This window comes from Anabrus simplex, chromosome 10 (genome assembly GCF_040414725.1).
Source record: "Anabrus simplex isolate iqAnaSimp1 chromosome 10, ASM4041472v1, whole genome shotgun sequence".
NCBI classification, from domain to species: Eukaryota; Metazoa; Arthropoda; class Insecta; order Orthoptera; family Tettigoniidae; genus Anabrus; species Anabrus simplex.
In genome coordinates this window covers 119,406,212-119,420,155 of record NC_090274.1, presented here as the reverse complement: position 1 = coordinate 119,420,155, position 13,944 = coordinate 119,406,212, and the positions used below count along the sequence as shown (strand labels likewise).

General features: G+C 41.3%; 1 protein-coding gene across 1 annotated transcript in view; it reads left to right on the top strand.

Annotated features, from left to right (window-relative positions):
* Window positions 1-13,944, top strand: part of LOC137502360 (zinc finger protein 90-like) — a 100,194-nt gene that overhangs the window by 34,717 nt on the left and 51,533 nt on the right. Inside the window, exon 4 of the mRNA XM_068229371.1 lies at window positions 13,098-13,507. Coding sequence (XP_068085472.1) covers window positions 13,098-13,507 — 410 coding nt within the window. The remainder of the gene's footprint in view (window positions 1-13,097; window positions 13,508-13,944) is intronic.

Sequence of the window (13,944 nt, the reverse complement as noted above, 5' to 3'; positions counted from 1 at the left end):
ATGCAGGTTACACAATGCGCACGGCATCGACTCAGTAGGATGTAGGACCACCGCGAGCGGCGATGCACGCAGAAACACTTCGAGGTACAGAGTCAATAAGAGTGCGGATGGTGTCCTGAGGGATGGTTCTCCATTCTCTGTCAACCATTTGCCACAGTTGGTCGTCCGTACGAGGCTGGGGCAGAGTTTGCAAACGGCGTCCAATGAGATCCCACACGTGTTCGATTGGTGAGAGATCCGGAGAGTACGCTGGCCACGGAAGCATCTGTACACCTCGTAGAGCCTGTTGGGAGATGCGAGCAGTGTGTGGGCGGGCATTATCCTGCTGAAACAGAGCATTGGGCAGCCCCTGAAGGTACGGGAGTGCCACCGGCCGCAGCACATGCTGCACGTAGCGGTGGGCATTTAACGTGCCTTGAATACGCACTAGAGGTGACGTGGAATCATACGCAATAGCGCCCCAAACCATGATGCCGCGTTGTCTAGCGGTAGGGCGCTCCACAGTTACTGCCGGATTTGACCTTTCTCCACGCCGACGCCACAGTCGTCTGCGGTGACTATCACTGACAGAACAGAAGCGTGACTCATCGGAGAACACGACGTTCCGCCATTCCCTCATCCAAGTCGCTCTAGCCCGGAACCATGCCACGCGTGCACGTCTATGCTATGGAGGCAATGGTAGTCTTCTGAGCGGACGCCGGGAGTGCAGGCCTCCTTCAACCAATCGACGGGAAATTGTTCTGGTCGATATTGGAACAGCCAGGATGTCTTGCACATGCTGAAGAATGGCGGTTGACGTGGCGTGTGGGGCTGCCACCGCTTGGCGGCGGATGCGCCGATCCTCGCGTGCTGACGTCACTCGGGCTGCGCATGGACCCCTCGCACGTGCCACATGTCCCTGCGCCAACCATCTTCGCCACAGGCGCTGCACCGTGGACACATTCCTATGGGTATCGGCTGCGATTTGACGAAGCGACCAACCTGCCCTTCTCAGCCCGATCACCATACCCCTCGTGAAGTCGTCTGTCTGCTGGAAATGCCTCCGTTGACGGCGACCTGGCATTCTTAGCTATACACGTGTCCTGTGGCACACGACAACACGTTCTACAATGACTGTCGGCTGAGAAATCACGGTACGAAGTGGGCCATTCGCCAACGCCGTGTCCCATTTATCGTTCGCTACGTGCGCAGCACAGCGGCGCATTTCACATCATGAGCATACCTCAGTGACGTCAGTCTACCCTGCAATTGGCATAAAGTTCTGACCACTCCTTCTTTGTGTTGTGTTTGCTCTGTCAGTCAGTGTATCTTAAAATTCTATTGGTTAAAATTATCTAAACTTTTCAGGAACTTTAAGATCATATTTAATGTTCCATCATGTACTCGTAGTTTTATTCAATATATATCCACAAAAAGAATCTCTGTTAAAGCTAGATATCTTGAAGTAAATTTGTTTACAATACCTTTAAGCAAGTATGGAAAAAATTGTTCTTTCTTTCGCTGTCTCTGCATCATTTGTTCATCACATTATCATCTGAAATGCCATCTGGAACTATTGCCTCCAGATATTCTGAGTAAGTTATCTTATATGTTCATGCCAACAGTGACACACAGAAAAAGCGATGTTTGTAGATTATAAATTAAATCTACAAATTCAAAATTCTTAATCTTTATGTACATTGTAAACAATAAAATTATGTCTAACATAATCAGTTTCATTAATCAATATAATGATGGCTGAGTTCAATAATGTGATGACTTAGAGAATGTCATTTTTAAATTATTTGGTTAGATTCATTTTTATTATTATTATTTCTGTTATCTTGTGTGTTAAGTCAGATTCCTCCATTTGTGGACGCCAAAGCAGATAATGTGTTGTAGAAATGAAACGTTCACATCAGTAATGCTACATCTTCGATATCATTGTTTTCAAATAAAACATCTTTATTGTTGAAAGCGTATAAAATTTTGTGGTATTGAATTTATGTTCGTTGCAGTGTTGTGGTCACACTTGCTGATTCATTTTAGTGTTCATTGTCACTCAGGTGCATGTAGTGTGTTGATTGCAAACATACTTACACAGTTAGTATAAACTAGTAAAATGGACAGCTGCAAGTGGAGTTTTAAATTTGTGCAAGTTGCCTAAAAAAGTCAGAATTCTTTAAGTAAGTGAATTTATTATATCGTAAAAGTAGATAAATAGGGGGTACATTATTGCTTCACGTCCGTAGGTTTAACTTCAAAGTGCCCTACACGTGACCCCCGAGTGGTACTAAGAAAGCAATAATTGTGGCTGCTGGACATATCTTTTTAAAAATCTCCCAGCAATGACAAAAGTATTTCATGGAAATAGCTCTTCTCAGAGCTACCAGACAAGAAACATTGGACCTTTCATCCCTGTCTTCCAGCTTTATGTAGGGAGCATCGGCAGAACAAAATGTGACTACCTATCCAAAGTTATCCTGGATAATAAGATAGATGTTGTAGCTATACAGGAAACCCATACAGCCAATGAAGAAGAGTTTCTGAAAAGGGGCTGCATTAGTGGTTACACAGTCTTGGTGCAACATATCACAGTGCACATGGTATAGCTACTTATGTTCTTAATAATATCCAAGATGCCTCACTGCTCTTTAAAAATAAACACGAAGACATCCATTGTGTTGCTGTGCGAGTGGCAGATGTTACTATTTTTAACATTTATAAACCCCAAACGCACAGTTTCCAAGTACCGTTCTACTTACAGCTCAACACCCTGCAGTTTATATAGGCAACTTCAACAGCCATTACGAAGTATGGAAATACTCGAGTAACAGTGAATATGGAACGAAACTAATAGAATGGACAGAAATGAACAATCTCCATCTGATTTTTGACCCAAAAGATCTTGGTACTCTCCAATCAGCTGCATGGAACAGGGATTCCAATCTTGACCTGTGTTTTGTTAGCTGCAATGAGGGAGGACAGCCCTTACATACCAGTCGTAAAGTGTCAACACAGTCAACATGGCCCCATTGTAGTGGATATTGGCATCAACATTCCTGTTGTACGGTCAATACCACATGCTCAGTGGAACTTCAGAAAAGCAAATTGGTCATCATTCACCACTGAACGGGATAAATGCGTTCGGTGGTTTGCTCCCAAGCACAACAATTACAAGCGTTTCGTAGGTGCAGTTAGGATGGCGGCTAAGAAGAGTATGCCTGGAGGCCATAAAAAAAGAATACATCCCTGGTTGGAATGTTGAGACTGATGCGCTCTATAACGAATATCTGCAGACTGGTGATGAAGACATAGCTGAAGCACTTCTTTCCAGCATGGGTACTACCCGGAGAGAACGGTGAATTGAAACAGTGGAGAATGTCGACTTAACTCATTACAGTAGAAGAGCTTAGGGTCTCCTCAGGAAACTTGGAGGAAGGACACCTTTGGTGAAGCAACAGTCTGGAGTTATTCCGGATGAAGTAGCATCTCACATCGTCACAACTTCCCAAGCTCCACCAGAAAAGAAACATACCAAATACAAATGGCGCCAGCTCCAAACTCTGAAATCAAGAACACCACGCTCATCAAGGTATTCACAACAGCTTACGGTGCAAGACATCAATGTTGCACTCAAAGACGTTAAACCAAATAAAGCTCCAGGATTTGATGACATTCATCCAGAATTTCGCATTCATTTAGGGAAGAATGCAAGAAGTTGGCTGGCAAGTTTTTTACCGACGTTCTACAGAACAGACAACTCCCGGCAGAATTCAAACGAACGAAAGTGATTTGCATCTTGAAACCAGGTAAGCCTGCCAATGACCCAAGCAGTTATAGACCAATTGCCCTTCTTTTTGAGAGGCTAATCTACAACGGAATCAGCGCAACTATTTTCCAGCATATTCCAGTTGATCAAGCCGGATTCAGGCCCAATCGCGGCTGCCGCGATCAAGTGCTTTCACTGACATTCCACATGGAAGAAGGTTTCCAGAAACAACTCAAGACCTCAGCTGCATTCATTGATCTTACAGCAGCATTTGACGAAGTCGGGAGGGAAGGATTAATTTACAAGCTTCTCCGAATTGTCCCCTGTAAGACCATCGTGCAGGTCATAAGCAATATGCTCAATGACAGAAGATTTCGAGTGCGAATGGGAAATAAAATGAGTAGAGAATAGAAGCTCAAAAATGGATTAACTCAAGGATCGGTACTGCCTCCACTACTGTTCAATTTGTTTATCTCCGATCTCCCAGAAACGTCATCACGAAAATTTTTGTTATGCTAATATCATAACACTAGCCACTCAACATTGAGACCTTAGTGTGACAGAAGAACTGCTACAAAGAGACTTGATTTCACTTGAAACGTACTTCAAGAAATTGCAACTGAATCTTAACTCTAGAAAAACAGAAGTGTCATGTCTTCACCTGAATAATCGCCAAGCTGGCATTAAACTTCACATGCGTTTTTGTCATCATGAACTTCGGCACAGCAGCTATCCCAAATATTTGGGGATTACACTTGATCGCACACTATCTTACAAACAACATCTTATGAATCTGTGCAAAAAGCTCAAAACACGCAATATTATCCTTCAGAAATTGTACGGCTCAAGTTGGTGTTCATCAGCAAAGACTTCATGATCTTCTGCTTTGGGACCGGTTGAGAACAAATCACGGACGATGCAGTGATGCCCTTCATAAGTGGAAATATATCTCATCACCAGTGTGCGACTGTGGTGCATGTCGGCAGATGATCCCCCATACTGTAAGTGAATGTACACGACGTTCGTACACAGGTAGCCCGAGTGGCTTTTTGGAACCAATAGAGGAAGCCATACAGTGGATCACCCAACTTAATTATTGTGATATTGTAATGATAGATGCCACCATGGAACAGACACTAAAATTACAGAGGGCAATGAACGCATGCATTAGGTTTATAATTTCAATTAAATTTTCAACTCATATCTCCCCCTATTATGAACATCTCTTCTGGTTAAAAATCGATAAACTACGACATCTTCACGTTGCTACTATCGTATTTTGTCTCTTGAATGTATCTATACCCCAGTATTTATCCTCAAAGTTTAATTTACTCTCCTCCTCTCATGAACATAACAGAATGGAAGAATGAGTGAGGTTAGGATTTATATTTTGTTAAATTATTTCATTATTCTGTTTTATAAAGTTTATTAGATATGTGGTTAAGTGTAAGAGAGGGCTGTGAGCCTTAACTTCGCCACAAATGAAGGCATGAAATAAATAAATAAATAACTGGACAAAAACTGCTATAAAACATGTTTATTGTCTGTGTTTATTTGTAAATGTTATATACTTGTACATATGTATATAACTTGTTGCCCTATGCTAATAATAATAATAATAATAATAATAATAATAATAATAATGGATAAATAACGTAGTGATATAATATTCTTTCACAATTGTAATTATTGTCACTGACCTCACAAAGTAGCACAAGTGTTTATCCTGTTTTAAAACATTTAATGGAGTAGTGTTTCTTGAACTCTAGTTGTGCCATTGGTAATTAATTTTTTGCTGTCACACCTTTATTAGTTACTGTGTGAAGTGATCTTTGATAATCCCTGGGAAATGATTGTATAGTCTAATTTTAGTGCCTTTAACCAAGCCCTTGTATCGGCAGGTCATGCAATGGCTAGTCATAGCCTAAGGTTTGACTTCAAACCAGATTTGTGACGGAAACTACGAATTCTGAATGGTTTATTTGATTTTGTGTGTGGTTAGATCCTTCTCGACTCTTATGTGATGCATTCACTTGTTCCTACTCTACATTCATAACTAGTGGCAAGAAATATTCATATCGGTCCTCAGAAATTCCCAGTACCAGCTCATACTCTCTTATTAGTCAGAGTAGAACCATGCACACAACAGAAGATCGCCCAAATACGTCAATTCTTCGAGGTTTAAATCCTGCTGTTTCTTTGTAATTCATGTGTAACAGGACACAGTAGGCTATGTTAGAGAACAATCTTGTATTATGACCACCAGTAAAAATGTTGCTTACGAATGCTTTTCACACACAGAATGCATATTTCTATTTTTTGATGGAGTCTAAATTAGCTTTCTACTTTCTGAACATATTTTGTGCAGAGGCACTCTCGGACCGGCAAAGCAACATGCATTTTATGTGTCTTCTTTTTCCTTGGCATATATGGCAGAGGACAGTCCATTGTCTACGTAGCTTAGTCCATTTTACATCATAGATTTCAGTCGTCCGGATCTTATCTGCTACTTCCCACTTTGTTTTATATCTCACCTCAGGCGCTACTTTTTCCGCACTCTCATTTCAGCAGTCTACAAATGTCATGCCACAACTTAAATGACTTCCTCTAAAATATCTAAAATATGTGCAATGCCAGTTTGGTATTGAATTAGATAAGAAAAGGTTTTAAGATTCATAAAATTTCCTAATTACTGACTTGTGGAGATACACGTATTTCTGAGTTTACCAATTAGTGATGAGATTACCTTCCATTTGTAGAGAGACACATGGTCCTGAACTAGCCACTTAGTTATGTGGTTTTCTTCCAGCTTTAGAGCGTTGAGTGTCACATGGCCCTGATCTGACCACTGTGTGACACTCCTCCATGATCTTCATATTTATAGACGTGATCGGAGTGAAAATAACAAACTGATTAATATGATAGTCTGCTGTCTATGACGTATGTAAACAGAAATATGAATTGCAAAATTCTATTCAGGCTAGAATACACTGACGGACTCCCCTCTTGTTGGTACTCATAAAAATTCACCGGATATTCAAACTGTCCCTCCCATTTAACGCAGATATACCCAATTTTTTATTTTGCTGAATTATGTGTTTTTCTTTACAGTGCATTTATAGGAGTCACTTAAACACGAAATCCAGAAGCGTTCAGCCATTCAAACACTATTTTGTGAAAATAAGTTTTTATAGATATCGAACATAGGCTTTAAGGGAGAAAATTTGAGCATACAATAAAGTAATTTGAATGATAGGATGTGTAAAATAGCCATTGCATCCCATTTTTATAACAGAATATCCATCAATCTGCTTCTTGTTATTCTGCTTCCTTAGTGTTAGTCCTGCCTGGTGGCAGGGTCCGGTGTTGTGATTAATTGACTCGAGTTAGTTCAGTCTCGGGCCATGTCTTCCAACTTTCAGGCCGTTGTGCACTTTATCAGTCTATGCTGTCTGGTTCGTCCCTAGCGCCTTTTTTCACCGACTTTCTCTGTATACTCCGACTTTATCGTCCTCTGCACGCAACACTTGCCACACGCCGTTCCCAAATTTTCTTATGGATCTGTGCAATGCCAAAACGTTTTCTAATAACATCATTTGAAATGTGATCTAGTCTAGTTATGCCAGCCTTCTGTCTAAGCAACGTCGTATCCATGATGCTTAATTGGCGTTTTACCCTAGAGCTGGCGAGCATTCGACAGGATGGATATCAGTTGTGTAGAACTTATTTTAGAGATGGCCCTTCGTCCAAAGTTCGGGATGGCGCCTGTTGTCATTCAGTCCGGCATTATATATCCTTAAGTTGAGTTCATCAGTAAGTCAGCCATCATCATAGATTGTGAAGCCAATATATTTAAATATCTCTACTCGTGCTATATCTTGTTTTGTCCCGTGCTTGTCGTCGTAAGTACGTACGATGCTGTAATAGTTGAATATATAGCTAGAGCATACAAGTGGTAGAAGAAGCAGCACGATAAATAATAATAATAATAATAATAATAATAATAATAATAATAATAATAATAATAATAATAATAATAATAATAATAATAATAATAATAACAATTACGGCAGAAACGCGCAGTGAGTAGGAATTAGACCAAGAGAAAATAACAGTAACAAGAAAAATCACAAACTTAACAAAGTATATAAGATATATATTTAACAAATAATAAAATAGTAAACATTTCTCAAGATAGTAAATCGCAGACAAGAGTTTGCTAGACAGTGAAATATATAGAGGAAACTTCAGAAGACAAGGAAAATGTGCCACATTTACAATATAGATATTTAGAAATACATCAAAAAACGTATGAATAAGTATTAAGCGGACAATGAAGAGTAATAATGTCGAAATAAAGGAAGCAACCTGAAAGAATATGCAAAAAGAAGGGAAAGGCGAATGGAAGTAGGGATCGAACTGGGGAAGGGATTCTCTTCGCCGGTTGTAGTTACGCTGCAGAATGTGTTATTATTATTATTATTATTGCACAAAGTAGCATTGTTCCAAGGAAGCAGATAATGTGATTTCAAAATTTCATTGTCCGTAGTACAGTTCGTGGTTGAAAAGTTTTAGTAGAAATAATGCCTTGCATATATAATTTTGATGCCGTAATAAGCTGGCGAAAGTAAAGTTCAACTGGGGCAGATGGCCCAATGAAGAATTTAATGTCAAAATAACATTATGATATAATTTTGCTCACCAAATAACCTGAAGAAATAACAGTCCAGATGGTAATGACAATACAGAACGTAGCACAGTTGCTTGGGTGCTCCACCACTCTGAGACGAAGGCAGACTCAGTGTTTAGAGCGCTGGAACAAGAATATATAGCAGTACAGAAACATCGAGAAGAATAGAGAAGTTGAAAGCCAGCATATCCCGGAAACGTCATAATCACGTGTCCAATAGAGGTAAGCACAAGCACACACACAGGCGGAGAAGAAGATGACGTCAGAGTCACGTGATGAACAGAGTAGGCAGACGACAGTTGAACATAGCAGAAGAGTGAGTGAAGCAGCGGCGGCGTAATCGCAAGAAAACAGCATGCGAAGGTAGGAAATAGCGGAGATCGTAACGTCAACATGCATGGTTCCAACTTCTCGACGATGTAATGCAATGTTGAGGCGCGGGGCTTATTGCGCTAGTCGATTGTTCCAGTCTTCTGTTTGACGCTGCAGATCAAGCTTATTCTCTTCAGCCAAAATGATATCATTTGCTTAGAGAAGTGTCCATGGTATTGGACTGTGCACGTTTGAGGTAATTGTGTCCATCACAAGAATGAACAGCGGGGCCTTGATGGACTCCTACAGTTATGCGAAAGTCATCAGACGCTCCTGCGGCAGCTTGAACACAGCTCATTTGTTCTTTATAGAGCAATTATACCCTCTCAGCAAGGTGCTCTGGAATGCTATGTACTTGCATGGCTGACTGATTAGGTCATGAAGTACCCGATGGAAGGCCTTCTCAGGGTTCAGAAATTTGTGATGGGTTTCTCCTATTGCGCCACAATTTTACACAAATTCAGCTTGGTTTGTTATATGTTTGGCTAAATCACTAATCCCTTTGTCGAAGATTTGTTCTAAGTCTCATTGCGTGGCTCAGAATTAAGATCGGGCCGTGATTAGAAAAATCGGCAGGGCTTCCCTTATTTCTGAATGGATACTCCGTTGCCAGTCAGTTTGTTTTTGACCTTCTTTGATGATCAGGTTGAAAAGCTTGCTTTAGCCACACTGCTGCATCCCCACATTGAGAGAAACAAAACTCTGCCGGAAGATAATCGGGACAGATGGCTTTCCCTGGTTTCATTTCCTTCAGCATAGCCTGGACTTTACTGACGTCATTTTCCTACATTGGACTTTCAACAGCGGAGGTGATTAGGATTGGTAGATACGGAAATTCCATGATTGAAATTTAGTCAAAAGAGTTCCGCCAGTGTACTCGCGCTTCCCGCCAGTCCAGTAGCAAATCGTCTGTTTTCTCATAGATGCTGTAAAAACGTTGGACTTCTGCCTTTTTGCGATGGCTCGATTGGACTAGCCGTTTAAAATTCCGCTCGTATTCGCGCATGTCAAGTTTCACATATAAATCTGCCTACCGGTTTGCTTTTGTTACGGCAAGGACCTCCTTCACTTTACTAGTGGCTGCTTTGTAGGCGTTCCAACGAGCAAGAAACTCGTGGTACAGCTGTTTCTTCAACCGTACTGCATATATAACTTCTTTTTTCCTTAGTCATATGTCATGGTTAATCCTTCGTTGTCGTCGCCCTGACTTAATTGTTCCAGAATAGTGCAAAGGGCAACTTTCAGTTTAGTCCGCCTCACTTCAACTATGGTGATTTGTGGCTCTGTAACTTTTGCAACAACGTTAGTCTCATTCTTCAGGGGCCACCATTTGATCCCAATTTGTCTATTTCCTGTAAAGTATTGGGCTCTTGGTGACTTTATCTGCAGCTTAGATGACTGGTCTTTGTTCCATCGCAAGGACTGAATAAAGAACAACTGTTATATCTAGAACATCTTCGAGATTTCGTCCTCTCACAAGGATGTAGTCAATGCGAATTGGATGGGAGCCACTGTAGTACTGAGTAGATGAATATCACTCTTTTAGAACCGTGTGTTTGCGATGATCAATTTCTGCATAATCTCGAATATGTTGGCCATCGTCTTTCTCTTCTCTATGTCCATGAACGCCATGGACTGATTGTTCTTCTTTCCTTCGTCCGACACGTCCATTCAGATCATCGGCAGCGATGAGATTGTCAGCATCTTTGGTTTCCGTGCGCACGTCAGTTTTTGGAGCGTTGCGCTAAAAAATTAGAATTTCCTTCTCTCTCCCAACGCGGACGAGTTACATCAAGCGATTGTCAAACTTCTGTACCTCGGAGACTGAACCGTCAAATTTTGCTGATATGACAATGTTAACACCATGAGCTTCTGTTGTACATCAATTAGTAACCACACCCCTTTTCCGATTACTTTTTTCCACTCCATCTTTTTTCCCGCACCTCACAGATGCCTAAAAGCCTTCTCTCAAGTGCAGTGGCTTATTTGCTACTTCATCCAGGCATAATTCAATGATGGGATACAGAATGGGGGTACTCGCTTGGTTAGCCGTCACAGCGCATGCGACGGTATCCCTTGCATACTTTTCATGCTGACTGGGCCCTGCCAATGCGCGTCCCTTCCAGATGCTCCACTAACCTTGGCTCCGATACCATGAGACATATTTCTGTAATGTTGTGACGCTATTATTTTACGGCCGGCTCTTCTTGAAGCATTTTAGAGCTCATGACAGAAGGTAGTAATGCAGCTCCGGTAATAGGGAACAGATGCCTTTTGCAGCCAGTCCTCTAGAGAAGAAACGCTATCCTCTTTTCTGCATTAATTCCCAGAAATTTACTGTACTTCTTCTGCCATCTGCTCCGTACTGAACGTCTCCATCTCCGCCAAAGTTGCCATTAAAGACTTTGTACGTGTTTGGTACGCGTTAGCTATTATACTTTGCTCAAGTACATCGGCAGGCCAGTGGGGAACCCGAATCCGTCACCTGGGACGCGCCACGTGTTACAGCAATGTGGCTGGTTCGTAGAGAATATTTATCAATGCAAAATGAAACATTATTTTACTGAAAAACTAATTGTGAACCTGATAAATCACTTGTCACAAGAATCACGTATTCACGTAAAGAAGAACGGTTACAGACTTTTGCACTTTTGCTTGACGTACAACCCAGTGTCGTATTTTGTGCCTCCTGTTGTCTGGTGGTGTCAGCATCAATATCTCGTGAGATCTTCAAGAGGTTTAGTCTTTCATATCTGGAATCAATATCCCCCTTTTATTTGTCCACTTATTTTCTCCTAAGTGTGCAGGAAAAACACGGTGTCGAGCCTCCCATTAGTTTGCTTGTGAGCCAGACATGCATTCGACAGGGCCATGTGAATTCAGTGCATACAGCATGAATTGGAAAGTACCAGTTCATGTAACGATATATTTTAGCCTGCGTGATCCATTTTCCCATGTGCCAGTTGTAAGCGGATCTCACCTTTAACCAAGAAATTTGTATTTCCCGCCCTTCTTTTCGTAGAATATATAGAGCTACTCTGCGGAGGGAAGACAGGCAGAGAACTGGATGCTACCCAACTATGTTATCAATCCACTAAAAGTAATCACGTTGCCCGTCATCTTTTGAAATAAATAGAATATCATTCCTTCCTTTACATAGCAGCAATATCCACTACGGTGCAATTCAACGTCTTGTCACTTCGAATTTTGGCTCAAGCCTTGATTTTCATGCTCCTTCTATCCGTATTGTTAAAGTAATACTTGTAAGAATATTCAAGGGCATGATAGATTGCGTTTGGTTTAAAATTCAGGATATTAGAACATTGTAATAAAACGCTACCACCAAAACCATATTCTGTGTGTCCTTCATAATGTCTGTAACAGCAGTATCTGGAGGAGAAAAGACAGTATCAATGCTAGGGAGAGAGCCGTCGTATACTTGTTATACGTCAACTTTTCCAGGATTTTATCAGGATTAGTGGTTTCCGTGTTGCATACGGCTTGTGTTAAATACAGCAATTAAGACGTAGACTGATGTAGTACATGGTAGTAAATATGAACGTCCATGTATAAACCTACCGTCCTATATATATATGTTGGCTCTGTTTGATTGCACATCAAAGATACATATTTCGGAAAAGCGACACAGTGACATAATAAAATGCTATAGTGATATGAAAACATTCATAAAAGATTAGCCATGGTTCAGCAGATCTTGCTGACTTTCGTCAAACAATGTTCTCAACTTTATTAATATCTACAACACTGACATTCTCTTAAACAACCTCAAGAACAAGATCCTTTACAAAAATTATTGCTTGCCTGCCACAAAGCGCAGAGTTGTTAAACAAGATCAAAGCTCTAAAGCATATGCCGTCCTTTATGTAGGAGAACAGACTGCGGATTTCAATAGAATAATGTGTGCTGGATTAAAGAGCTTGTGTTTCTCATTTCAGGCTGGATCACTTCTCATGCATTCTTTAAATGAGGTTGTCTATTAACTCGTACATTTCTAAATCGTGACAAGTTTCTGTGCGTGATATCATGATTATGAAAACACGCAACATATTATCGTAACAAGTGAGAGCTTTTGAAATTTAACAGTACACTCTGAATTTGACCTCAGATGAGGTTTACTCTCAGGAATGTAATGTTTATGAGTAACGAGCTCTCTGCAATGGATATCAGTGATTGTAATGTCCACTAGCAAAACCCTTGTGTGAGAGTTGTAGTGGAGTTGACTGTTGAACTATTGGTCACATGGCTTTTAATTTGTCACTGCAGATCAAGACCCGAGGTGGGCTGTAGAGATCAACCTCCGGATGGCGGATCACCTAGTTTTAGGTGTAGTGTGTGCAGTAAAGTCCTGTGTGGGAAGTTGGGCCTCTTGCGACATCTGATGAGACACAAGGATGATCGTCCATTCAAGTGCGATCACTGCGGAAAGGTGTTTGTTAGCCGAAGCAGCTTGTCGGAACACCTAAGGATCCACCCGGTTCTACTGTGCGGATTTTCAGGCGAATGCTCAGCATGTCACGAAAAGTTCAGGAAAACTTCAGACGGTATTCCTTCTGACACGGGCGAGAAGCCATACTGCCGCAACATTTGTGGAAAATCCTTTAGGCGGAAAGTTCCTCTAGCAGGTCACATGCGTATTCACACAGGCCAGAAACCATACAGTTGCAATGTCTGTGGTGAATCCTTCAGCCAGAAATATCATTTAGCAGGTCACACTCATTTGCACATTAGCGATAAGCCACGTTGCTGCAATGTCTGTGGCAAATCATTCAACTCGAATTCCGGTCTATTTTATCACATGCTGTCTCACACAGGGGAGAAGCCACATTGCTGCAATATCTGTGGGAAATCATTCATCCAGAAAGGCACTTTAACTGCACATATGCGGACACATACAGGCGAGAGACCATACTGCTGCAATGTCTGTGGGAAATCATTCAAATTGAAAGGCACTCTAACTGCACATATGCGGACACATACAGGCGAGAAACCATTCAAATGCAATGTCTGTGGTGATTCCTTCAGCAGTAAAGGCTACCATGCCATTCACATGCGTTCTCACACGGGCGAAAAACCGTACTTATGCAATGTCTGTGGAAAATTATTCACCGAG